Raw genomic sequence first — 27363 nt, 5'->3', positions numbered from 1 at the left:
TAGCTGATATTGGAAGGAGACTCACATGTGAAGCTACTCTGAATGTGTTGGCTTAAATGCACATTAGTGACATTTGAAGTGATCCTGCTATATGGCTTCAAGCGCCTTGGTTTGGCAATGCAACCCTCTCATTTACAATTCTGCAATGTGAGTATCTTTGCATAAGGTTTATGTATCAAATCATTAAGGATGGAACACGTTCCTATCCCATCCCCAAGAGTGTTTTTGTTGGTTTGTTTTTGCTTTGTTTTTGCTTACAGCAAAGGAGCCGAGATACTGGGCACAAGTTCAATGTGTGTGGGTAAAATGGCAGGTTGCCAAAGAGAGTGTCAGTAACAGGCTAATGTGTCTCAAGGGACTCTGTGTCCCTCTACTGGTAAGAGAGAGGAAAATCCCTCCCCCCCTTATACAGAATATAACAAGATGTCCCTTTTTTGCCTTTGTGTATTCTCTGGACTTTCATTTGCTCTGATTTTTGTTGTTCACATAACTGGCATTAAGAAGTAAACTTTGTGGTTATTATAACAGTGAAAACCCTTTTTCTTTGCTTGCACAAAAATAATTGTCAGTGATCGTCATCCCCCCCCCAACCCTGCCTTGTGCTGTTCTCCCAATGTATCGAGGTATCTGGCAAAAGAACCTCCTTTCAGTAATCTGAATGATGTGCAGAGAATTTGAGGGGCATTGCATTTACAGGACATTTGTGGAGTGCGTGTGTGTGGAGTGATTTCTGATCATTTGAATGTAGTCTGGAAGGAAGATAAATAGCAGTGTGCCTGGTCTCACTTCTGGTAGTGGCACTGCTACCGCTTTTCCGTTGTCAGCAAAACACAGCCATAGTGCAGGGGATAATAATCTGAGATAAAGCGAAATGCAAACTTGAAGGCAGTGCTTTGATCTTCAGTTTTCCTGGGTTGTTGTTGTTGTTGTTGTTAAGAATTCAAGTAGAATTTATGGTATCTTGTATTATGTGCAGGTGTGCGTTTTCTTGCTTAGGAACTGCATATTTTAGATCAATGTGCATATTACATGTGTTCCCTAGCACTTATGCTGTACACACCTACTAGGGATGACTCACTTGCTGCCATATTTCCATGTGTGAATATTTCAATTAAATGCTTGGAATGGATGAACCACCAAGCATCATGGAGTAGAGAACTTTAGGAAAGGGATGCCCCCACAAGGCCAATTATTGATGGTGCAATTGGGGCTCTAGAGCAGGCACCCCCAAACTTCGGCCCTCCAGATGTTTTGGGACTACAACCCCCATCATCCCTAGCTAACAAGACCAGTGGTCAGGGATGATGGGAATTGTAGTCCCAAAACACCTGGAGGGCCAAGTCTGGGGATGCCTACTCTAGAGTCTGAGCTTTCATTGGGACAAACAACAACCCAAAGAAAGCCTCTAGCTAGCCCTTCTGGAAGATGAGCTATTAATCAAAAAGTGCATTCTGACTGGCGGTAGGGTCACAGCTTTCGTATTGCTCTGCAGAGCCGTTCAAGAAGTCTTCCATTCTTCCATTCTGATGAGCTGGGAAATAATCCTCTCCTGTTCTCTTTGAAGGGAACTTTGACAGTTTGGTGGTTGCAGCAGCTAAACGTAGGCCTACCTATATGTCTTCTGTGGGATTTTTGAGGGTGGTTTGGGGGCAAAAGGTGGTGGTGAAGTGGTAGCAGGGAGCACATTTTGTTGCCAGAAGGGCTTTTCCTAAGTTGGGTCACAACAGTGGCACTACCATCATACAAATAGATAAATACAAATGCACATTTGGGTGAAAGGTCTGAAATAGTTGAAGGCTACTGGCTCAAAGGATGCACCAGTCATGAAACTAGACTCTTGTTATTGTCTCTCCAGCAAAAACAGGACAAGGAAGCGCCTCACAGCCAAGATACAACTAACTCCAGTGCCATCTGCTGACCTATCTATGTAATCACACTATCCACACATGAAGCTGCAAAGATGGGGAAAACTGAACTGTCACACTGCTAAAAAGTCTCAGCAGATAATCTCCCTGAGCAACTCAAACAACAAGTGGGGCAAAAGCAGAATCTATTAAGTAAGCTATAAGAATAAAAGATAGCTATGGGAAGGAGGCAGGATAAGTGCGGAAAGTTCAGGGTTTTTTTAAAAGTAGATTTGTTATGCTAGGGTGGCAGAGCATTTTAATTATACAAATTTAAATTTATGGTATGCGTTTGAAATCCTCCTGTGAAATACAATCTGGAGTCATCCAAGTCAAACCCTTGATCTGTTAAGCTCAGTTTTGTCTACACTGACTGGCAACAGCAATCCAGATGGGATCATGGGATTCCTCACTCCACCCCAATCCTACCTAGAGATATGAGAGATTGAGTCTAGGCCTAGGGAGCCTTTAACATGCAGAACATGTGCTCCATTGAGCTACATCCCGTCCCTATGGTAACTAGTTACCCTCATTTCTGCCTTTGTGATTTCTAGATTGACTTACTGTAATGTGCTGCATGCATGGCTGTTCCTCAAGATGATCCAGAAACCTTAAATGGCTTTAAAACGTAGCTGCCTATAAGTTATTAACCATAGGCTATTGTAAACATATGACACATATTTTGGAACAACTTCATTGGTTTTCAGTTTGTTTCCAAGCCTAGTTCAGGGTGCAGTTAGTGACTTTTAAAGCTGTTCTGTTTTGAATATGATTAGTACAGAAATAGCAAGAAAGAGATGGTAAATGATAGAGGCTATGAAAGACAGTAACTCGTTTCACACTTGACTTATCCAGTCTTCTGTCTCTCAAGAGCCTTAATCAAAATAGTTCTGTGCATACAGATATCTGTCTCCATGCCAACTTTGCTGGGATTTGTAATATATCCTGCAGCCGTTGCCCAGTTATAGGAAGAAAACATCCAGTAATACATACCAATACAAGCTGCATTTCATATTTAGAAGCTGAATAGCGAGAAGCAACATGGGCATAGAAATACTCAGAATGAATCCTATACATTCCTATGCGCAATAAAAATAACTGTCTTATTTGCTCAAGCCAATACTGCATCCTCTATCTAGAACACGCCTTTGCTTTCTCTCCCATTATAAAGAAATATTCTCTCATGTACTACAAAACAAGCATATCTATGTTGTGGATATATTTCAGTACAATCCTACTGATGTCCACTGCGGTTTGTTCTGACTATCTGACATTGTATGAACAACACAACCAAAGTTGCTCCTAATTAGTTGCCACCTTTTTTTCTGGCAAAGCTACATTGCTTTTTTTACAGCTGCATGACAGGCAGGAATTCAGCAAATGAACCATTACTGTGTCTGCATGCTGGGAAAACTTCACCTGCTGAAATTTGCCTTATTATACAGTTATTAATGACAAATGATCGCAGCCAGAAAAGTATTGTCAATTTTATTCCTAATCCTTCTTTTTTTATTCTGTTCTCCTCAATATTGCTTTTTATTGCACAGTATCAAGAAGCCATAAATTAGGACAATAATGCCTGCCCACATCAGACTGAATGGTTGTTTCACATTTATTGCAAATACTGTACGCTGTTTACAGGCAGACTACATTAGGCTGAAAAACACAATAAATAAGCTCTTGAAAAAAATTGTGGCATCTGAAATAACCCCTATTTTCAATTGGTGCAAGTAGCAATAAACCTGCTGGAATATGAATAGGGTCCACCATTTTAAAATCTCGCACAGCTGTCAATGCTTCCATGACATCACTGTCCTTTTTGACAGGCTACTGTGGGCAATCTAGCCCCTGTTGAATGCCTTGCATGTTTATTAAGAGAGCATGTAACCACAGCAAGAATCTTCTAAGACTGTCTATAGTTAGACTTTTGGAAGAAGCCCGTGTCCTTCCTAAGTGAGATGGCATCTGGACCCTGTCAAGTGTGTCAGCTTTCACTCTCAGACTCTTGTTTCCTAGCATATATTTGTGCAGAGATTCCAAGCTGCACAGAGGCTCCACCTTAAGAGTGATATTGTTTCCTTCTCATCATCATCATCATAATTTATTTATACTCCACCCATCTGGCTGGGTTTCCCCAGCCACTCTGGGCAGCTTCCAACAGAAAAATAAAATACATTAATCTATTAAACATTAAAAGCCTCCCTGAACAGGGCTGCCTTCAGATGTCTTCTAAAAATCTGGTAGTGTTTTTCTCTTTGACATCTGATGGGAGGGCGTTCCGCAGGGCGGGCACCACTACCGAGAAGGCCCTCTGCCTGGTTCCCTGCAACTTGGCTTCTCGCAATGAGGGAACCGCCAGGAGGCCCTCGGCACTGGACCTCAGTGTCCGGGCAGAACAATGGGGGTGGAGACGCTCCTTCAGGTATACTGGACCGAGGCTATTTACGGCTTTAAAGGTCAGCACCAACACTTTGAATTTTGCTCGGAAATGTACTGGGAGCCAATGTAGATCTTTCAAGACCGGTGTTATATGGTCTCGGCAGCCGCTCCCAGTCACCAGTCTAGCTGCCACATTCTGGATTATATCACAGTTCAACCATCAGTGACGAGGACTCTTTTAATGATTTATGAAGATGGAATGCCACAGACAGATGTAGAGGGGAGTTGAGCTCTGTGTCCTATCTTCAGCTTTGCTAACAAAAGGGTTGGGAGCATCAGAATGGGGTTGGGGGAGTTAGAAACTTCTTGTGACATGCCAGCTGCCTAGATAGTGACAAACATATTATGAATCTTCACACCCTCATTCCACATTCTGGGCAGACTTATGCTGGGGGACAGGATGTGGGGACTCATGGTGGGAGATAGTGATATGAAGTACTGATTATATGGGCACCATACTTTATGGCTGCAATGGAAGTGACACAAGAATGGCCTCTTTGGGAAGAGGGAGCCCTACTTCATGGATTTCCCACACCACTAAGAACTGAACTGCTGTAAGGAAGCTTGACAGAAGGAAGTTTAGTTCCTAGTATGTTCATAATTTAACATACTGTTGTCAGTAGCCTCTGCATTAGAAACAGTAAAGCTTTTCTCTCAATATGACTTGTTGGGGAACTTCTGCAAAACATTTTATGTGGCTTGTACCTGTTGCTAGAGGACAGTCATTCACATTTGTTCTCCCATCTGTTCCCTAGAGAAAAGTGTTTTCTTCTGAGTAATTGAACTATATAGAAGCCAGTGAATTTCAACATTAAGTTGAGGGCATACTGTTTTAAAAAAAGAATCTGATCTCACCTGAAGCAAGGAGCTGTTTCTCAGAGGTGTTGAAGGCATGGCATGGGCCTGCCTTTTCTGGGGCTAGCTGTGAAGCTGTATGCATGTTAAGTTTTTATGTAGGCAGGATTGTTTTCTGCTGTGCTGCATTGCTTCACTTACTTGTTTTTTATATATTGTTATGAGTTTGCGAGGGGTAAGCTGTATACCTGAGCCCCCTTCTAATTCCTGGATCCATCACAGATTCAATTCCTGGAATAGCCAGGCTAGCTTCCTGATGAGATAATGGCCCTCTAAGTATGGGTCATTAAGATAACAAAGAAACTGGCGCTGTGCCAGACTAAAAGTGGATGGGCCTCCCTCAACTCGCTGTTAGTTAGAAAGACAAAGATCAGAGTTGGGAGTTGAGTTATGTGAGCAGAAAGATAGACACCGGAAGTGGCAAGTTGGGTAACTGGAAGAGACTGAGCCATGCTTTATTTCTGTTACTGTTGCTATTTATTAAATTTGTATATTGCCCTTCATCCGAAGATCCCGGGGTGGTTCACAAGGCTGTGGCTATGGGAGACCCTTTTGGGGTGTTAATGCTCAGGTTATATATGTGTGTAAATAAACCATATATTATAAATGCACCACAGTCTCCACTGTCCCTCATTCCAAGGAAACTGAACCCTGGATAAGTGAGCAACAATATATTACTTGTGCATTTTAGGTTGTTTTGTTTTTTATCCTTGCTATTAATGTGGTTTTTTTGGGGGGGGGGTGTAAATCGCTTTGAATGTCATTCTTTTTTTAAAAAAAAGTGACTAATACAAATAATGATAATGCAATCCTATAGTTCCACTTGAACCCCTCTTGCAAAATACTGGCAGTCTACAGATTGCCCATGCCCTTGTGTGCAAACACTGCATTTGGCAATTTCCTTTTTCAGCCACCTGAAGTCACACTTCAATGAACAGTTGTGATATGTTGAAGGAAGGGTTGGGGAGTCTCAGGCCCGGGGCCCCAAATGCAGCTCCTCCATGCTTCTCTATCTGGCCGTTGAGACTCCCTTCCCCCAGGCAGGACAACTCACCCTTCTTCATTCACTTTTGGCTGTCTGGAAGTGTCCTTGAACTGTGATATGGAGTCTCTTGCTTATATGAAGGGAGAGACATGTGTATTTCTTGTGCATAAAAAACCTCTGGCTGTCGCTTGGCTGAAATTGTAGCCTTCGGCTCTTTGGCCAAAATATAGGTAAGAAGCAAGATAAGTAACCTTGCCCTTCACAGCCATGTACTGGTATCATTGGATAGCAAGCAAACACCATAGGGACATAATCCAGATGTGTCCTCATAGACAGTGGCTATGTAAAGAATAAATATAGCAAGTAGCATCTACAAAGCAACTCCTAAGGTATCAGTGTTGCAACCACTTTCACTTTTTATTATGTCTGCAGATCCTATGGCGACGCCCGTGAGGAGCCGTGAGGGGTGGCCGGAGCTGGTGGGAGGAGGGGGTCCCGCCATTGTCCTGGCCAGAGGTGTCACGCTCCTGCTGCTGGAGGAGGAGGAGGAGGAGGAAGGAGCCCAGAGCTCGAGGCGGCCTCCCTGGCGGCCCCCTCGGCTCGATGCCTGCCGCCTCGGCCCGGGCCACCCTCCTCAGCCTGCCGCCTTCTCAGCTCCCTACGGGGAGTAGGCTCGCCGGCCCCGGGATCCACCCATCGCCGCCTCCTTTCCGCCCCTTGGCTGCCTGAGCCCCGACACCTCTTCTTCTCCCAGCGGCGCCCATGGTGGCAGGCAACCAAGGGGCAGAAGGAGGCGACGGTGGGTGGATCCCGGGGCCGGCGAGCCTACTCCCTGTAGGCTGGGCCAGGCCTGGCCAAGGAGGCGGCGCTGCGGCCCCGGCTTCTCCTATAGCCGAGCGCCGGGGTTGCGATCCGGCCTTGCCGCTGCCGCGACACGCGTTCTAGCACCCGTTATTTTAACGGGCTTCAAGATACTAGTTACAATATAAAGAACAAAACTCACCAAGTCTTTAAGCAAAGCAAGTTTTATTTTCTATTAGGGCTATTAAGGAAAGATCACAGGATTACTACAAATTCAAGCAACATCATGGGGACATGTATGCATTTTGCATACATTCCAAGCTTCTTCTGTCCTGCAGGAGATTTACTCTTCACTTTCTATGATTACCTGCCACAAACAAAACAAACAAACTCGGTTCTTGTTAAAATATAAGGAGAACAATGTGCCGTTTCAGCCACTATCTTCTTGGGAAATGGGAAGCAGAGCTCACACCATCAGCACTGCTGAAAAACCAGCTCCACCAGGCTTCCTCTTTATCAACTGGCAGAATGATAGAAGACATTCTGTCATGCTGCCTTAGTAGGAAAGATGAGAAGCAAAGTCATTTGCCTTTCCCAAAATCCAGCTCCATGAGGTACTTCTGGCCCTGAGCTGTTTCTCAGCCAGCTGTCATCATAAGAACAACTGTTGAACAATTGGCACCTGAGTTTGCTTTTTTCCTCTTCCCTGCCTGTTCCTTTCCCCATGTCTGTAGCACTTTTTTATATTGTAACCAGACTGTCTTGTTTTAATTCATTGTATGTAAGCCACTCAAGAAGCCCATTTGGCTGAAGAGGGGGGTGCAAATGATCTAAATAAATGAAGGCCAAATGTATTTGAATCCAACAGTGCCACTCAGCTAATGGTAAGGCTTCTATCAATGGAACAGGAAAGGAAGCTCCTTCTCCTCCAGGCTCTCCCCTAAATCTGCTCTGAGGGGACTCCCAACCCTCTGGAGCAGATTTAGGGGATGTGGGACCTGACCATTTGTGCAAGTTTGGGTGACTAGGGCTTAAATCAGGGTTAGCGAATGTGGTGTCATCCACATTGGTGGGCTACAACTCCCATCATCCCTCACCACTGGCTGTGCTTGCTGGGCTGATGGAAGTTGTAGTTCAACAACATCTGGGGGGGCACCATGTTGGCTATCCCTGGCTCAAATGGATAACTCCTGCAAAAGCAAGGGGGCACTTTGGTTTTCTGAATAAGCCTCTTATCAATACACTGTAGCCTGAAGCCACACTCTCTCCTTGCCTAATTCCATTGGCTTCACTGATGCTGAAGCCACAGCGAATTTGAACCCAGAGCTACCATATTAAGTGTGTTGCTTCTTCCACTCTGTGCAGCATTCTTAATGGAGGACATCCCTGGCTCCTTGCTGGATGCTCAGATTCCTTTTCATTTATCCACTGCTGCAGCAGGGATTTGTAAAAACACAGTTGCATCATTCAGGAGGGACAAATTGTTTGGCATCTGGTCTGTGGAGGCACTTACCTTTGTGGAAGAAACTTCCCTGGTCTTTGCTCGAAGCTTATTGACCTGAGACTCAGCAATATCAGCCCTTTCCTCTGCCTCTTCCAGTTCATGTTGCGTTTTCCTGAATTTGGTGAGGTGAACGTTGGCCTGTTGGTCCTAAAGTCAGAAAGCAATAACACACAAAAACCCTAAGTCATGCCTCTGATGTCAAAGCTGAGACCTTATGCATTTTGTACAAATGACCAAAAATGAAGTTTGTGTCTTTCAAATAACTCACAGCCTCCTCTGCTTGTCTCTTGTAGGATTTGACCTTCAGCTGAAGCTTATCCACCAAGTCCTGTAGCCTTATCACATTCTTCCTGTCCTCTTCACCCTAGAAAAGTGGCACCTTATTAGGTGATATGTAAGTTGTTAAAGAAGTATTGGGAAGCACTGGCTCCTTCCTTTTCCTCTTACCTGGAAAGTCAGTTCTTTGACTCGCCGTTCATACTTTCGAATACCTTTAATGGCTTCTGTAGCTCGCTTCTGCTCCCCCTCTAGTTCAGTCTCTAGCTCTCGGATCTAGGAAGTCAAGCGAAACATTAATTTACTTAGCAACTTGATATAGGGGCCTCTGACCTATGGAGCGCTCTGATGCTTTCCACCAGCTCCCAACCCCAGTGTTTACCCTGGCTTCCATTTTCTGAATCTGCTTCTTCCCTCCTTTCAAAGCAAGTTGTTCTGCTTCATCCAGCCGAAGCTGCAGATCCTTCACTGTCTGATCCAGGTTCTTTTTCATTCTCTCCAGGTGAGCACTAGTGTCTTGCTCTTTCTTCAGCTCCTCTGCCATCATGGCCGCCTTGACATACAAACAGTAGACTCCAGTCAACAGGTACACTCAGAGCAAAGGGCAGAAGCTCAGCAGAGTTTGAAAGATCAACTTGTGACCACCAGAAATGGCCTGCTGGGACCACCTCAATAAGTAAGGAATCCCAATGAATGAATTAACATTCAAACTACTAAAAAAAGGTGCTGAGCTCATTATATAACATTGAATGGAAACATGTATGAATTTCCAATAACATTGGCATGGTGCAGAGAGGGTATTCACACAACACTATATGAATGACACATTTCATAGTTCTTGGAGAGGCAGCCATGTCAGTTGGTTGCAGAAGGCACAGCAAATAATCTTATGGCACCTTAAAGGCTAACACATGAAGACACAAGCGTCCATGAATTGGAGCCAAATTCATAATGTTTGTGTGTCACCCATCAGACACAACCACATGAGATCTGCTTTCCTGTGAGGGCATTCCATTGGGTAGAGGTTTGCATGTGGAATGTTGTGATCATGTAGAAATAAGAAAGAGCTGATCATGTGCATCCTTCACCTGAAATCAGCAGGTCCACCTGGTTACACCATTTCCCCCGCCGACAGGGATTGGGGTCATGAAAGAATGACTCACATATGGCCCTAGCTGTGTGACTGAAGGACACTTTGTGCAAAATGTATTTAGATACGTCGTTTGTATGATGGGCTACATAGAATTGTTGGCCACTGTTTTTTCTCTTGCAAAGGCTCTGCGCTTCAACAGCTGCAAGGTAGGCAAACGTTCAACAGGGATGGCATGGAAACTCAGTGATGGGGGAAATACATTCAACTATTTGCAAATGATAGCATGCTAGTAAAAAGACCAGGGTTTTAAGCAGACCGTCTTGTGAAACTTAGCTTTGTTCCTTTGGGGGAAATAGATGAAAGGAGCATAGCAACTGGGGCTGGGGGAACTGGTCGTGCCTGGAGACTGTATTAATGCTCTTCCCTATTTGTTCCAAGGTACTGTATACAAGGGTTGAAGCCACCTGAGGCAGCACCTTCATGCATGCCCCTTTTGTGGTGCACTTTGAAGGAATAGAGGCTCTTTTTCCTCCTTCTATCAGTTTGTGAAGGCATACTGAAGGAAAAAACTGTTAGCCACTCACAGAAGGACTGGACAGCTCTAGAATGATCACTGTGATCAAGTGCCCATGAGCCAACAAAAATTGTTATAGATATCGTGTTTCTCCGAAAATAAGCCATACCCCGAAAATAGGCCATACCCCCCAAAATAAGCTATACCCCAAAAATAAGACACCCCCTGAAAATAAGCCGCCGTGGTTTTTTGGGTTTTTTGAGGAAAAATATAAGACTGTGTCTTATTTTTGGAGAAACACAGTAACAGTAAGGTTTTGTGGCAACCACTGAAAGAGAAAAGAAGCTCTTACATCTGTGATGGCTTTCTTTGCCTTCTCCTCTGCATTTCTGGCCTCTTTAATGGCATCTTCCACTTCACTTTGAAGTTGAGAAATATCAATTTCCAGCTTCTTCTTTGTGTTAATAAGGCTGGTGTTCTAAACAAAAGACACAGTGAGGATGTTTTAGCGTCTCTTATGCTGCAGTTTCTAGTAATGATTAGGAAATTATTCCTCCTCATACTTGGAGGCAGCATATCTCTGTTTACCACTATAGAGCATGTCCGTGGCCATGGTCAGACATCGAATGTGAGATTAGATGGACATTTAAACTAATGCATCATGGCAAGTTTTATTGTTATAGTGACAGCTGTAGCCCATACTTGCGTGTGAAGAAGTTGCACGCGTTCATTTGCATCTAGAAGCTCTTGTTCAGCTAACTTCCTGCCCCTCTCTGTCTGTTCAAGAGCTGCCCGGAGCTCCTCAATCTCAGCCTGCATCAGATTAGCTCTGCGCTCAATCATAGCCACTTGCTCTTTCAGATCTTCTTGGCCTCGGAGGGCATCGTCCAAATGTAGCTGTGTGTCCTAAACACAACGGGGGGAAGTGTTTAGCAGAACTGAATTTCTATTATTCATATAAAGCGATAGTGGTTAACATATGACCCTCCAGGATGTTGTTGGACTCCAATTCCCATCAGCCCTAGCCAACATGACCAGTGGTCAAGGACAATGGGAGCTGTAATCCAACAACATCTGGAAAGCCACAGATTAACTTCTCTTGATATAACGGATATATTGGAAAGATAAGTAACGTACCTTAAGCTGCCCTTGGACATTCCTGAGGTGTTTCTGTGTCTCAGCTGCAACACGATTTGCATGGCTCAGCTGGATCTCCATTTCATTTAAATCTCCCTCCATCTTCTTCTTAATCCTCACAGCTTCATTCCTGCTCCGTATTTCTGAATCCAAGGCACTTTGCATTGTGTCTACTGTTCTTTGGTGGTTCCTTTTCAGCTGATCAATTTCTTCATCTTTCTCGGCAATCTTTCTATCGATCTCGGATCTCACCTGAGTCAACTCAAGCTGAATGCGAAGGATTTTGGCTTCCTCGTGTTCAAGAGCACCCTATTGAGGAAATGTCGGAGAAATAAAGCAGCACAGAGATTTGTAGTTGGAGGAAACTTGGGTTACTTTTCTCCTTCTTGATCTTACCACAATGTAGTAAAACATGGTTAAATAATATCTGTTAACAATTTAACACCAATATGGAAGTCACTGTAGACGTTTCCTCAAAGATTAGGTGTGATGTGACTTCAGAGAATCCTGTATCCATATTGCCCTTTAGCTTAAACAATGTCCACCATGCCATGATGACCATCTGCCAAACAAATGGTTGGTGGACCAAGCTCAGCTTGGTATGTGGTTTGTGGGAATCCGATGCAACAAATGAGCATCTCCAACTACCCACTCCAAAAGACTTTTATAAAAACCTAATTATTTGCCATTTGTACTTTCTTTCCTACTGTTTTTTTGCATCTTACCTCTGCTTCCTCTAGAGCCATCTGCATATCAGATTTCTCCACTTCTATCTGCTTCTTGGCCTTCTCAAGTTCATGGATAATTTTTCCACTTTGACTAATTTGTTCTGTAAGATCAGCTATTTCCTCTAGGAAGAATTAAACATACAGACAGCTGATAAAGGGTGAAATGCCTCTAGAACTACAAACACACACACATGTGCAAAGAGCTGCTCCGCAAACAGAGGTGATACTTGTGGCTTCTTCTGTCTGCTTCATAACAGCTTCCGAACAGTTCACAAAACTCCTTTTTTATGCATGAAAGATATCCCAAATGCTCCCAAATATAATGCACAAGCCATCATAAATTCTCTTTTTTTTTTCAAACCTGGGAAATTCTGTCAGTTTTATCTGTGATTACCACCAACTACCACCAGCTACCAGAGAAAATTGGAACTGCTCACATGGACAAAAATGCATTGTGTGAAATTAAAACAACCCATTGCCAATAGTTGCTAAGGACATTTATGAGATTTGTGCGGGGCAGTCAATTTTGAAAAACTGCCATTAATGATATCAAGTTAGCTTTGCCTTCTCATCACAGGACGAGAATGAGAATATGGAGAGATCTGGAAATTCTGAATGCTTTTAAGTTTAATATTTTCTTAAAGCCCTTAAGACTAGAATGTGCTCTGATCTGACGAACAGTATATACAAAAATCTTCTCTTGATTTTTTGGTCACAGTTCTGCACAAAGATGGACAGTTTCTGAATCAGTGCAGCTTTTCATAATATGAGGATGCAGTGATGGGGAAATTTCTGCTTGTTGTACCACTGCTAAAGGCAGAGAGAAAAGTTGGCAATCCTTGTGTTTTCCTGAGACCGTCTGCACTGTGAATTATTATTGCTAGAGTCAAAATAACCAACAAATAGAAAGAAGGCCAAAAAAGGAAACTTACGTTGTAGGTTCTTGTTTTCTCGCTTGATTGTTTCCAGCTGATCTAGTGTCTCCTCATAAGCATTCTTCATTTTGAAAAGTTCAGTGCTCAAGGAGCGTGACTCCTTTAAGGAACCGTCTAGCTCTGACTGGCTCTCCTCATACTTGGTCTTCCATTCTGCCAAAATCTTAACATCCATTGTATTTGAGTTAGTTAGTTGCCGTTTTATTTGCCTATGATTTTTCTTTGCTAAACTAGCCTTCTCAGTAGCAGTTCTGGACATCACTGGGAAGAAGGCAGTGACAGTTCACAGGGGGTTTCTCTATCTCTTTATTTTCTGTGCCAGGGGAAATCCAAACAAAGTAACAGGAAGCCTTGGTTGATAAAACTATACACTACAATTCCACCAGCCACCATCTTCTGTCCCCCACCAATTCTCTGACAATCTTTTTCCCAAACACCCAATAGCACTCTTGACCTCAGAGCAGAAGGTCAGGGCACATGTCCCTCGATCATGGCAAAATCAATCTATGACTCATATGTCCCAGGGCATGGTCGGAAAGCACATGACACATCTACCTTGTTAAAGTTAAGCAGCAACTCTAGTTCATTCCTGGATGGAACAACTCCTAGGTACTCTATATGTGCCGCCTCAAGTTTCATGACAGAAGAAAGTTGGGATCTTAACATAACTGTGAAACAACCATCACAGACCAATCTCCAATAGCAAAGTAGTCATACAGCCCAAAATCATGTCAAGCATGCTGGGTGGCATAAATACAGGGGCGATGCATCCCTGAATCAGGAAACCTGAATGGTTTCCCTTTAATAAACAAATGCACACAAACATTTGGAAGATCCTCCTGTCACAGAAGGCTTTGGGTCACAGGCCTATGGGCTCTGCCCATAGCTGCCAAGTTTTCCCTTTTCTCGCGAGGAAGCCTATTCAGCATAAGGGAAAATCCCTTAAAATAAGGGATAACTTGGCAGCTATGGCTCTGCCTCATTCCTCAAATCTGGGCCAAGTTGCTGGTGCCCCTCTGACAACAGAGAATGGGCATAAATATTTCAATAGGTAGAAGTGAGAGTCAGATTCAGAAACAAGTGGAGTGTATCTGCCAGTTTGAGACGAAGAGTGTCTATTTCTCATCTAAGGGCTGATACTATAAAGGGGAAACACACCTTGTCAAAATTCCTTTGCTTCTTATCCAGAGCAGCTGCTAGTGCATTTGCTCTCTCAACGTCCACCATCATGTCTTCCACTTCACATTGCAGCCTCTGCTTTGTTTTCTCCAGGGAAGCACACTTGGAATTCACAGCTTCAACTTGTTCTTCAGCTTCTTGAAGCCGCTGAGCAAGCTTTTTCCTTAAAGAAGTCAGATTGTAATGATGATGTCCCTTTAACTACTAAGGTTGCCCTTAGCAGCACCGTATAGTATACAGCAGGCATCCCCAAACTCTGGCCCTCCAGATGTTTTGGACTACAATTCCCATCTTCCCTGACCACTGGTCCTGTTAGCTAGGGATCATGGGAGTTGTAGGCCAAAACATCTGGAGGACCGCAGTTTGGGGGTGCCTGGTATACTGTATCTTAGCCACCTGCATGCTTGTAGAACTGATAGGTAAGGCCAAGTAAATTCATATTCTGAATCAGGTTATTATGCATTTTGGCAACACCATTAATTAAAATGGGACTCCTCCTGGCCTTTGGGAGGGGTGTCAGATTTTAATCGGAAAGTTATGTGGTCAAATTCTAGTTTATTCTTTAATGTGACAGAATTAATTGGACTAAAATCCAGTCACATGGGTACTATCATCTATAAATCCCAGCACTTCCATGATTTCCACTGTGCTGGAGATCATAAATGTTTGTCCCTTCATCTAAAAATGAGGAACCAGGTGCCCAGTTTGTAGTGGTCTCCCCACATGGTTATGAACATAAAATGTGGTTGAATATAATGTTGAATATAATGTGTGAAAATGGCTTATTAGCATGCCACTTCTGATCCCCAACACTTACTTGGCCTCTTCCAGTTCTTCTGTGCGTTGAATGGCATCTGTCTCATATTTGGTTCTCCACTGGGCCACTTCACTGTTGGCTTTAGACAGGGCACGTTGGAGTTCACTCTTTGCTTCTAGTTCCTCTTCATATTGTTCCCGGAGCAAGTCACAGTCATGGCGAGCAGATTGTAAGGCATGAGCCAGTGCATTCTTCGCCTAAGAACAGTATACCATGCATCCATTTATAACTGAATTCATTCCATAAGATTCTTACATTGGTGCTCTTGGAACAATGCTTGTGGCATTTTGTATGTATAATCTCAGAGTAAAGCTATCATGACAGAAGTTAGGATGAAGCAAGAGGCTACTTTATTCACACAAAACACAAGCAGTTTACAGTACCGAAGAGACTTATGAGTGCTCAAGAAAGTATTCCAAGTCTTGGATTACTGTGATTTAATCATGTTGCCTGCAAGACCAGCAGACTCACTGTTGTAATATGTGGTGGGCTACCTAATTGTGACAGTGTCATACAAGATAGTATCATAGTGATCTGGAGTGAGTTAACATATTTGTTATGCCAGTAATACTTACACCTGAAATGTTTAGATAAAGTAAAAAAAAAAGGTACCTTGATATTCACAAATATTGAGTTGGTATTTTGTTTGACAGATACGGTATGAGGAAAATTAAAAACTGGAGCACAATCCTGTGCATACCTGCTAAGGAGTGAGTGCAATGAGTCTTGGGCTGTAATCCAAACCCATTTACTCCACCAAACTGAATGCTATTTAATACTCAGTAGATGTATAGGATTGTGCTGTTATTCCCAGTGCATCTGTAGACCTAGCCTGATAGCATGAGATATAATTTGCATGAAGTAGTCATGGTTTCTGCTGACTCCATAAACAGATACATCCCCACTCAACTTATAGACATAGTTCCAATGACAACTCATCATGGTACAGTTGTGTTGCATATTGGAAGGGGAGCGAACCTGCTGAAAGATGTGTCCACTAAAGTGTTGGAAATTTAAATTAAATTCTTCCTATGTTAATGTATTCCTTTTAATGAATCAAGAGAAATGTTCCCCAGCAGTCTAGGCTGATGAATACCTTGCTCTCTTCCTCCAGGTGCCTCTTTAGTTCTTCTATTTGCTGAGTAAATGCTTGCTTGCTTCTGGAAAGTTGGGATATTATGCTCTCCCTTTCCTCAAGTTGACGTGCCAGTTCACCTGTGACCAAAGAAGACAAATTCTTAATTTGCTAATAGCGGTGATGTTCACTATAATCTTAGGTGTGATTCCATATCTCCCAGGCCTAATGCCTTTAAAAAATTTTCCCCTGCAACAATCTTCCTTTCACAGATCCAGGTACAGAAGTAGCAGGGCATGAACCTTCCTAGAAAATACACACAGGTCCCACTATCCGCACTTAAAAATTATGCCGAAACCTTGCTATATGCACCACAGATTCACTTATCCAAACAGCCCACTTCCTTGGTTTTTTGTGTTTTGTTGGCTGGCAGCAGCCATTTTCAAGCAGAAACCACAGAGACTGGATGAATCAGAGAGCAGGGGAATAGGGTTGCCAGACTCAATAGAGGACAGGACTTCTGTGCCTTTAATTGCCCTGCTCTCTTTTGAGTCTGGAAACCTTAAAGAGAAACCAGCAGACCCTTTGCTTGGAAATTAAACAAAGGGCCTGCTGGCTTCTCTTTAAGGTTTCCAGACTCAAAAGAGAGCAGGGCAATTAAGGGCACAGAAGTCCTGTCCTCTATTGAGTCTGGCAACCCTACGGGGGAAACAGGACAAATCAGTTTTTCCCTCTGTCTCCATTTCAGGAAGAAACCATGGAGGTGGGGAAGATATCAGACAATTCCCGCATTAGAAATGTTTCCATAGGCAACAATGGAAATTGTGGACTAGTTATATATAGACACACCTAACAATTTCCAGGAAATGCATTGGGGTCGTAAAGCAGGACCTGCATATACTCTCCAGCAAAGAAGCCTAATCCCTATTATACTTGACTTGGGGTTTGCTCCTCAGTGATGCTTGAAATTCACTCTGAATTTGCTGGAGACAGTTTTGCATGCCTCTTTTTTTAAATGTCCAGTGTATCATACAAAGCAGAAATGTGCACAGCTGCTCCCATGGTGAGATAGTTGTGAGTAAAGTGCGAGTCCAGCTAATTTCTCACTAAGGAGCTGCTTGCAAGTTGTACCAGAAGCACAAAATGAAGGCGTGCAAGTCATTCATGTTCCCTCTTTTGTGCAACATGCAAGTGGCCACCAAATGAACTCCCTTCTCCCATTTTATTAGCCCACATGTTCTAGGGCTCAGCCTGACATTCACAATATGGATTCAGAGGTTTAGTCTAACATTTTGTTTTCTCTTCATCTGCCATTGCACTGGTTATTCAACTTCCCTTGTTACTTCAGCAATAAGCTAAAGTTCCAAGAATTCCCTTAAAAAAATGAAAATCTATCTCCATACTCAACCACCAGATTATCACCTCAGTGGTCTGCCAGCAGAATACTTGAATTTAAACCAATTTAGTCCCATGAAAGCCTGGTTTGTGCTTTTTATTGGTGCTTCTGAAAGCTAACCTCAGAAGCACAGACTAAAAATTTGTTGCAGGAACATGAGACATTGCATAGATTCCACAGAACATAAATAATCAAAACCATTCACCTTGAAGCAAATGATGGAAAGAAAACCTTGGATTGGCCCTTGTTTGCATCTTGCATCCCCACTGTTTTCCCCCTTACCTGACTCGGCCTGTAGACGGGCTTTCTGTGCTGTTAGATCAGTCACTGATCTCTGGTTTTCCTCAGATTTGGCCTTTAGTTCACTGAGCTGGTCCTCTAATGTACGACACATTTTCTCTAGATTAGCCTGCAGGAGTAAGAAGTGAAATGAAACAGGATACATTATGCAATCACTCATGTATGTGTGTTTAGTGAGAACGTCAAAAGGAAACAAACACAAAATGAAGAATTTATTGTGATCAAAGAAAAATACATCTCAAAAATGCTGAAATGGATGAATGTTTATTATTAAATTAGCCCAATGAGTTTTGGTTCAAGTGCCTCTTTCTAGGGCTTATATGTTTCTACCCAAAAATCATCTGCCTCAAAGATCTTGCTGGGCAAAAGATCACCTATTCAGAATATTTGAGATACATTTCTTCATTTTGTTCACAACTGAGAATGTACATTTTGTAGTCTGGATTGTGAAGAACTACTCAAATTTACTTTCAAATACCTTAGACTTGCTAACGGACTCAAGATTGCTGGCCAGGTCATCGATCTCCATTTTGCACTCGCTCTTTTCCTTCTCCAACTTTTGTTTGACACGTTGCAGGTTATCGATTTGCTCCCCAAGCTCAGCCGTACTATCAGCATGCTTCTTGCGGAGAGTTGCTACTGTAGCTTCGTGCTGCAAGGCAGATTCCTCCAGGTCACGCCTCATTTTCTGGAATTCTGCCTCCCGCTTCTTGTTAATTTCAATCTGGGCCGAAGTGGCCCCTCCAGCTTCTTCAAGCCTCTCACTGATTTCCTCTAGTTCACGCGCCAGTTCAGCCCGCTGCTTTTCTGCCTTCCCCCGAGTTGCCCTCTCAGACTCAATCTCCTCTTCCAGTTCCTCAATACGAGCCTACACAAGAGGAGGAGGAGGTGGTTATGGTTACCAGTAGTTGATAATGAATGAAGTTCTTGGTTATGTGAAGATGCTGCTTCACAAAGGTTCATAAATCAAAGAACGAGAGATAAGGAAAGGAGAGACCAGGAGCTCACAATCTAAAATCAACAGTGGAGAGATGGAAGATCCTAAGATAAATGTGAGAAAATGCAGTTACATTTACTTGGACAAGGGTGCTGTTGGGAATAAGAATTCAAGAGGTTAAGGCAAAGGCTTTGTAAAACGGGAGCATTTTGGAGGTGGGATTTGGAGAAAAGGAGACATTACATTTTCAGGGAGGAAATTCCAAGTAAAAGGGCCAGTGAGAAAAATGGGGGAAGCTGATGGAAGAGGAGGGCTGGCCCGCCCATAAAGCGGAGTGAAGCAGGCACCTCAGGTCAGGGGTCAGCAACCTTTTTCAGCCGTGGGTCAGTCCACTGTCCCTCAGACCATGTGGGGGGCGAAACTATATTTTTTTTTGGGGGGGGAGAACAAATTCCTATGCCCCACAAATAACCCAGAGATGCATTTTAAATAAAAGCACACATTCTACTCATGTAAAAACACGCTAATTCCTGGACCGTCTGCAGGCTGGATTGAGAAGGTGATTGGGCCGCATCTGGCACCTGGGCCTTAGGTTGCCTACCCCTGCCTCAGGTGATGGAAGCCCTTGCAGCACACCTCAACTGCTGCTGGTGGAGAAGCCATGCTGTCATGGTGCCAATTTCCAGCGACCTAGGAAAGGGATGCTTCAGCAGGTGCAGTGCGGTGGCAGGGCAACACTTCCTATTTCACCTCAAGGGGCGAAATGGGACGTGACACCCTTGGGGAAGGGATCAGGAGACTTTTGGCATCAAGGGTGAGAGAGCTGCAAGGAGCAAAGGACAAAACCAGGGATATACTGGAAAATAATAGCAGAAAGTCAGGTTGGGGGTTGTACTGGTCATAGATAGAAATGGTCATAGTGACATAGAAGAGCTGCTTCAGAGACACACATTTGAAAATAAATTGTAATGTAATGTAATGAGGCTGTTGAAAACAAACTACTCAAAACAACAACAATTTGAAAATGGAGCCACAATTCTTTGTGTCCTACTAAACATACTTGAAACAAATTAATCCTATTAAACTTCTGTCTTTCATTGCTTCCAGACAACCTGTTTACTCAACATTCATTTTTTGTACAAAAAATGTGTAGTGGTTATACAACATCACCTTCTAGCTGTAGTCACCCCACACTTTGCAGTGCTTTTTCCTGTCACTTTTCTTATCAAATAAAGTTTGATGTGTAAAAATGAACAGATTTGTTGCGCACGAGTGCTGTGGCATTGTTCCTCTTTATTGTAATGTACCCACTTTCTTAAGGGTGGGTTATGATGGTGCAGTTACTGTGCTAAGGGCATATACCAGCATCTACCTAAATGGGTGGCAGATCTGCACAAAAAGTGTGCTAAAGTCTGGAAGCAGTCTTACAAGGAGGGCATGTTTCATTATATCATGTTTACGTATCAAAGATTATTTATAACCTCGCATTTTAATTCTTATTACCAAGTGAAAATGAGCTGGGATGCTAGAATGAAGGAAACAATTTATTTATACCTGAAGTTCTTTGATTTTCTTCTGCAGCTGGATACCCAAAGTTTGCTCGTCTTCAATTTTGCTTTGCATTTGACTATACTCAAAGTCTTTCCTATAAAAGAATTGAAGAGGCAGTTTAATTAAAAAGCTACCCCATAAACATATTTCAATATGCAACTACAATTTACGATTTCCGTACTTCTTCAGCTTTTCTTCTAGCTGCTGTCTATCATTTTCTAGATCCATTATGGATTCCTGGGCAAGTTTCAAGTCCCCTTCTAACTTTCTCTTAGCTCTTTCAAGATCCATGCGGATTTTCTTTTCCTGTTCCAAGGAGCCTTCCAGCTGCAACACAAGTTTAATGTTAGTCCCAGTCTCAGAGATTTTTATAATTGGAAATTACGAATTCATTGAGTTAAATTCAATATTAACAAAGTATGAAGTGAGCCCATTTGCAGGGAATGGACATTTGCTAGCAGGAAAGTGAGCATTTCTGTGTTTATCTCCAGCTAAGATGGGAGGCAAAAAAACCAAACCCAACACCCTTCAGAATCCTCCTTCCCCATTGTCACACAAATATCAGTACAAACTACGGTAAGGGTAATGTTCCTTATCCACTATTGTTTTGCTAATGATGTGCTTCCAAAGGATCTCCTCTGAACTCAGGGACCTTTAAACCAGTTTATTCAGGGGAAAACATGTATGTTAGCAGGAGAGCCCTGTGTCCTGTTATGTGCAAGTTCATCATGAAAAAATATCACGCAAAGTTCAAGAATGACTGGGATTAGCTTTCTCACATCATCAACTTGCTGCTCCAGCTTGGTTTTCGCTTTAGTGAGAGTGTTAACTTTGTCTTCTTCAGCTTGTAGGTCATCAAGAGCTTGTTGATGGGCCTCTTGGAGGGCTTTCTTCTCCTTGGTTAATTTCACAATAGTTTCATCCAAAACTGCCATTTCTTCTGTTAGGTTCTTCACCTACAAAACACAGCATAACATTGTTGATGGTGTTGAGATCAGCTGAAATACCGATTAAGGACAGACATTGTTAAACTAGGATCATTGTAAGTTTACTCTTTATGTTTGTCCTTAACTTACTGTCTTTAATTGCAGAGGTAGAGGCACGAGATGGGAAGCCATTTTACATAAGAAATTAGCAGTTTGTAACATGAGAGTGAAAAGTGTGACAATTTTTCAAAACTTTATATGGCAATGGAATATCTTGGTAGATAGAAAAACAGATAAACGGGAAACGGCATTTTGAAAGCAATATTAAAGGTTACCTTGTTTTCAGTGGCATGCTTTTCTTTTTCAACCTTAGCTAGTGTTAACTCCATATCATCAATATCTTTCTTCAGTTCGGAGCACTCATCTTCCAGTTTCCTTTTCTTGGCTGTCAGCTCTGCATTCAGCTCTTCTTCATCCTCCGCTCGTTCAGTCAGCTCCTTGATTTTTGCCTCCAGCTGGATTTTGGTTTTGATCAGCTGGTCACACCTTTCCTCAGCATCTGCCAAACTTTCACTTTCCTTGTTAGAGAAAAGTGTATTACAGTATATGTGTTATCATTCAACTCCATCAGGCAGTATAACAGTATACCACTTTCTAAATTGCTCTCCCCCCCCCCCCCCCGCTTTTAAAGGCAGCTAAAAGCTTTGACTACTCTCCATTTTAGCTTCATAACTGTGATCCAAACCAATTCCAGGTCATCAAGGTGGCTTTAGACTTGTGTTTGTCAAATGACAGCCACACATGACATGCTGCTTTAAAAGCTGGTATGGCATGAGGGATGTCTTCTGTTCCAGGGGATTGGAGAACAAAGAAACAAACAAAAATCACACCAGCTGGACACAAATTCATAGAAACTCCTAAGCATGGCTTTGCATCTCAGCCCATTAGTGTGTATCTTTTTGCAAGATGGACCATTCAGATACAATATCATAATCAGTTCCACCTTCCCACTATATTTACACCTTCCCTTCCATCTCAGTGTTTTGATTTCAAGATTTGGTGTGTGTGTGTGTGTGTGTGTGTGTGTGTAGCAAGTGACACTGTAGCATTAGTCCAAGATGGGGTTATCTGTGCTGTACCTATATAGCCAAAAAGGGAATGCAATACAAGAGAAGAAGGGAGGAGTTTTGTGGTGCCAGTATGACCTCTAAGACTGAATGCTGTTTAATGTCTCGTGTTTACTGAGAATAATTCAGGGTGGGTTGCTGTGTGTGTGGAGAGAGAGAGAGGCTATGTTTATAAGCTTTTCCAACTGCTTGTGTTACCATTTGCCTTTAACTGGCTATTCTTCAAACTTAGCATAAGTAACTATTCTGGCTGAAGGAAGGCAATCAATAGGCAATCAAGCCACCTAGCTATAGCAAGTTTTCCTGCAGTAACTGATGGAAGGGCTTTCCCTTTTCAATTACAGCAAAGGTGACTGGTCATCTGCTATCCAGGGTGCCAGGTGCAAACAAAGGAAGGACAGGCCAAATGCAAGGTGACAGCAATAGGAAGGAGCATGGCATGAGGCAAAACAGCCCCATAACAGAAAAAGGCAGCTCATGAACAGCCTGAGATGGATGTGAAGGTCAGCAGGGTAAGTAGCGGCATGTCAGAGTACAGCTCTTACTGGGAGCTTGCTGTGAAGTGGCTGACGCTGACGCAAGCTAGAGATCTCAACTGGGGACAGCTGACTGATGGGGAGAGGGAAAGGCCTGATAAGATAGTGATAATTTAATAATTTGCTTAGAGCACCACATTTCCTAAAAGTGACCATGGGGAGATATTTGTGAATTACTCACAGACTGCACTTGAAGCTGCAAGTCATTTTTCTCTTGCAGCAAAGAGACCATTTTCTCTTCCAGTTCCTTCCTTTTGGCTTCAGATTTAGCAAGTTCTTCTTTGGTTTTTTTAAACTCTTCTTTCATATTGGCGAATTCTTTCTCTGCCTCTGCACTCTTCAGCAGTGGCTTAATTTTGAAAAACAGCTTCATCCAAGGCCAGTGTTTGACGTTCATGAATGAGCGAATGTTGTACTGGATGGTGAAGATAGCTTCCCTGTGATGGAACCAATTCACAGAGTTACTCATTGAGGAAAGTTAGTTTTCCTAATCAAAGCTCAGGAGCTCCTCAGGCTTCAACTGCAAAATTTCAAGAGGCCCGCCTGTAAATAATCAAATGAATATGCAACTACTTGACCATTCAGTTCCCTTAACTCAGGGGTGGGGAAACCTTTTAAGCCTAGGGTCTACATTCCCTTCTGGGGCCACATGCCAGGGAGTGGATGGGGCCGGAGGCAAAACTAGATAGAGCAGGGACATCCAACTCCCAATAGACTGCAATCTACTCACAGTATTTTAAAAAAACTGGCAGTGATTTACCCACAGTTGTTGAGCTTTTTGGGGAAAGCCAAAGTTGCAGATTTTTTTTAGGAAGACTAAGTTGTGGAGCTTTCCTTTTTTGGTGGGGGGAAGATCACTGAGGGGCCAAAGATCCACCAGGATCCACCATAAACACCCCATGATCTACCAGTAGATCGCAATCTACCTGTTGGACATGCCTGAGATTTTTTTACAATTGCACAATAGGCTAGTTTCTCCATACACACCCTGTCCTCCATCCAGGAAAGCAAATTGAAGTTCAAGGGCACATTCCAGGCAGGCAAAAACACTCAGAAGGATGCAAAGCAGGCCCAGTGATGGGTGGAGAGGGTCAGATAGGCCTGAGGTTGCCCATGCCTCCCTTAACTTGAGTAAAATAGTGTGCATCACCCCTCTTCTGAAAAATCTGATTTTGCACCTACAGTTAACAGAATTTCGAGAGACCTGTAGCAGATATCTTTTGGTGCAAGCCCAACCATATCTACTCAGAAGTAAGTCCATTGGTGCTTTCTGCCAGGTAAGTGAGGTTGGGATTGCAGCTTAAGCAACTAGTTTCAGCTTGCCAGCATTTCTATGTATAACAGAAGAGGTGAGGTCTGCTCCTATAGCCCAAGGAGATTTTAGCAGCATGATAGGGTTACATAGGCACAACACAGGAGGGTGGGGAGAAGAGAAGTGGAAATTTTAAGAAGGAGTGTTTCAAAAATATCATCTTTCCTCTAACACTTCTGGGGAATCAAGGTAGGGGTGGGGGTGGGGAGGCTCTTGCATCTAATAAAGTGAGGTTCCCTGGTGTAAACCTGGGGAAAAACATTATACCTTCTTTCCACCATTTTTTGGTATTCTGCTCTCATGAGGTACCCTCTGCACATAGCTTGTGTGCGAGTGATGAGCAATGCTAGACGTTCGTCTCTCATCTCTTCCAAAAGGCCCAGCAACCCAGCCTTGAAAAACACCTAAAAAGAGAAGGCAAAGTATAGTCGCTGCCAAAGTAGAGCCACTGCTTGTACTCTTCTCAGCACAGAGAAGTGCTTACTTTGGTGTGTCCAAATTTGTACTGGGTGTGATCAATATCAATAGATCCCAGCAGTTTCTCACAGGCTTTCTTGCTGTCCATAAACTGGCCCTCTGGGATAGCACTAGCATTCAGAACGCGGTATCTGTCCATTTAAACACAAACAGGTTTTAGCGCTGTAAACAGTGGAGAAGGAAGAAGCTCTTTCCCACTAGCATACACTTCTAAACCGCTTAGGTAACTGCCCATAAATAGGCAGCAAGATTGTGGTTAGTTTGAGGAGGCTGTGGTGCTTTTCATCCAAATACTTATTTGTATTGTACAAAATCCTATAGGGAAGTTCCCCAGGCAAAAACAGCGAGGGCAGGGCAGAATTAAAAAGCATATTTTCTGCAAAAAAAACATTGTTGAATCTAAATTATAGTACGGTGTATAAAGTGATGCTTAAGCAGGCACAGGTGTCATTGTTATCCAGAATTCTAGACAGTGTTTTCCTAACAAATTGCCTCAGTGCAAATTAGGAAGATCACAATAAATGTAGCTGAGACCTTTGTTTAAAATCCCCATATAAGATTCTGTTTGGAAATCCCTTCCTGCAGATTCGAATGCCTTCAAGCACTCCATTACATCGTAGCTGGTGCAGGACAAGCTTGTGATCCATTGCACCTGTGGAAGAGAAAAACCAAAATAGCAGCTTTTCCTGATACTCAACTGAAGTCCTGCTGGAAATTGATGTCAGATTGTCTTAGTTACCTGGAGTTTTAGTTTCATTGGGGATGATGCAGCGCACAAAATGTGGGTGAGTTGTCCGCAAATTGCTCATCAGTTTGTTCAAATTTTCCTGTAATTTGGAATTTTATATTAAATGCTGTTAAAATTTTATTATTCTGATAAAAACAGCCATATGACATTTATTTACAAATGTTCTTCTTCTTCCACATGCCCTAAAATAAAATTGAAATGTGTAGGCTGATCAGGTCTGCTCCCCCAAAATGGAAATAGGATTACCCGTATATTCTGGCGTATAAGACGACTGGGCGTATAAGACATTCCCCAACTTTTCCCAGTTAAAATATAGAGTTTAGGATATACTCGCTGTATAAGAAATACGACCCGGCGTATAAGACGACCCCCGACTTTTGAGAAGATTTTCCTGGTCTTATACGCAGGAATATACAGTAACTTCTTTGTTACATTTACTGTACTTACGCCCACTCAAAGATCTAAACCTTATTATATACAAGCTTAGTACCCATAAGCACACCTTTAGTATTGTTTATTTTATCATTTCTAATTATAATATTTTCTGATCCCTTTGTAATTTAGGTAGATGACGATCACATGAAAAAAGCAAAATTATTGGGGTGTGGCTGTTTTATTTTTTAAAAATGTACCCACCTCAGATGCATGATCAGTTTAGTCCAGCATTCAGTTTCCAACAAAGGATCAAAGTCAAATGCATCACTGGGTGATATATGCTCTTAAGCACATCTATAAGCCGTCCACCCTTTGAGCTAATGGTGTGACATATAAAAACTATTGACTATCCAATTAATGAGATTTGCTTCTACAACAATATATATTTTTGCAGCGGGGCACCTGTCTTTCTGGGGATGCCTGCTAGCCTCTTACCCTGAAAAGTGCAGAAACAGTTTGGAAGGAAGACCCCTTCTTCTTGGCAGCTTTCTTCTTCGTAGCACTGCCACTTTCAGCTGCAAAGCAAGACATAAGTACAATTGGCCATATTGGTCACACAGTTTTAAGCCAAATTGAATAGATGAGGGTGGCCCAAATTTTCATACCAAGTGGGCCAAAAGATACGGAACCCACAGGCCACACACTGCCTTGTCACGGGGGTGGGGTGGGGAGGGAGGCCAAAATTTGGCACACCCACCCAAGTCCTTGCAGTGCCTTCCTAAAGCTGGCTAAGTGAGGTGCGAGGCTTTGGGGAAGAGGCTTTGGCTTGGTTCTAGATCCCTCACACCGCCTGCCCAAAGGTAGGAAAGTGCTAACTAGGCTTTGGGAAGGAGGAGGGAGGACTCTAGGGCCCTGTCAGAGCCCTCACACCTCCTGCCCAGCACCTTGCTTAGCCAGCTTTGGGAAGGCAGCATGAGAGCTGGGGGGGGGGGTTGCATCAAATGTTGCCAGAAAAGGCCTTGAGGGCCATGTGTAATAGGTGAAGATAACATACCATCCTCTACAGTAGCAAAGGCGGCATAAAGATTGGCCAGAATCTTAATTGATGATTTCTGATAGAGTGCCACAACAGTTTCATTCAAAGGGTCTTTGTTCTTCTCCAGCCAGCCAGTGATATTGTAGTCCACAATCCCTGCATAGTGGACCAAGGAGAAGTGGGCCTCAGGTTTGCCTTTCACAGGCTTAGGTTTCTGGAAATTTGCAGATTTTCCAAGATGCTGGTCATAGAGCTTGTTCTTGAAAGACGCGTCAGTTGCCTTAGGAAACATGCACTCCTCTTCCAGGATGGAGAAAATGCCCATCGGCTAAATTGAAAAACAAACAAGTTTTATTTCAAATATATATTTCTATGAAGTGAATATTTATTTACAAGGCTA

At 42.9% G+C, this 27363-nt stretch overlaps 1 protein-coding gene and 1 long non-coding RNA gene across 8 annotated transcripts in view; one reads left to right on the top strand and one right to left on the bottom strand.

The window, feature by feature from the left end:
• The window catches only part of LOC118079901 (uncharacterized), a 51710-nt gene that overhangs the window by 5760 nt on the left and 18587 nt on the right, over positions 1–27363 (top strand). For 6 of the 7 annotated variants that reach the window (XR_009557183.1, XR_009557181.1, XR_009557186.1 and 3 more), the window contains exons 4-8: positions 8782–8882; positions 9267–9440; positions 22824–22991; positions 24200–24292; positions 25390–25589. This is a non-coding gene — a long non-coding RNA (uncharacterized LOC118079901). The remainder of the gene's footprint in view (positions 1–8781; positions 8883–9266; positions 9441–22823; positions 22992–24199; positions 24293–25389; positions 25590–27363) is intronic. The other variant, XR_009557182.1, reaches the window with a different exon arrangement.
• LOC118079896 (myosin-3) overlaps positions 7193–27363 on the bottom strand; it is a 30878-nt gene continuing 10707 nt past the window's right edge. The window contains exons 15-40 of the mRNA XM_035104617.2: positions 26982–27291; positions 26423–26502; positions 25544–25631; positions 25339–25456; positions 24812–24935; positions 24595–24731; positions 23197–23452; positions 21688–21930; positions 21206–21382; positions 20608–20753; positions 20430–20520; positions 18417–18806; positions 17921–18047; positions 16264–16382; positions 15168–15364; positions 14330–14513; positions 13169–13334; positions 12234–12358; positions 11509–11817; positions 11074–11277; positions 10724–10849; positions 9147–9317; positions 8936–9040; positions 8757–8852; positions 8498–8635; positions 7193–7351 (exon numbers count right to left, since the gene is read on the bottom strand). Coding sequence (XP_034960508.1) covers positions 7328–7351; positions 8498–8635; positions 8757–8852; positions 8936–9040; positions 9147–9317; positions 10724–10849; positions 11074–11277; positions 11509–11817; positions 12234–12358; positions 13169–13334; positions 14330–14513; positions 15168–15364; positions 16264–16382; positions 17921–18047; positions 18417–18806; positions 20430–20520; positions 20608–20753; positions 21206–21382; positions 21688–21930; positions 23197–23452; positions 24595–24731; positions 24812–24935; positions 25339–25456; positions 25544–25631; positions 26423–26502; positions 26982–27291 — 4251 coding nt within the window. The 3' untranslated portion in view covers positions 7193–7327. The remainder of the gene's footprint in view (positions 7352–8497; positions 8636–8756; positions 8853–8935; positions 9041–9146; positions 9318–10723; positions 10850–11073; positions 11278–11508; positions 11818–12233; positions 12359–13168; positions 13335–14329; positions 14514–15167; positions 15365–16263; positions 16383–17920; positions 18048–18416; positions 18807–20429; positions 20521–20607; positions 20754–21205; positions 21383–21687; positions 21931–23196; positions 23453–24594; positions 24732–24811; positions 24936–25338; positions 25457–25543; positions 25632–26422; positions 26503–26981; positions 27292–27363) is intronic.

Source organism: Zootoca vivipara, chromosome 2 (genome assembly GCF_963506605.1).
Source record: "Zootoca vivipara chromosome 2, rZooViv1.1, whole genome shotgun sequence".
NCBI classification, from domain to species: domain Eukaryota; kingdom Metazoa; phylum Chordata; class Lepidosauria; order Squamata; family Lacertidae; genus Zootoca; species Zootoca vivipara.
The sequence above is the reverse complement of the archived record's forward strand: the minus strand, read 5'-3'. Positions and strand labels throughout refer to the sequence as shown.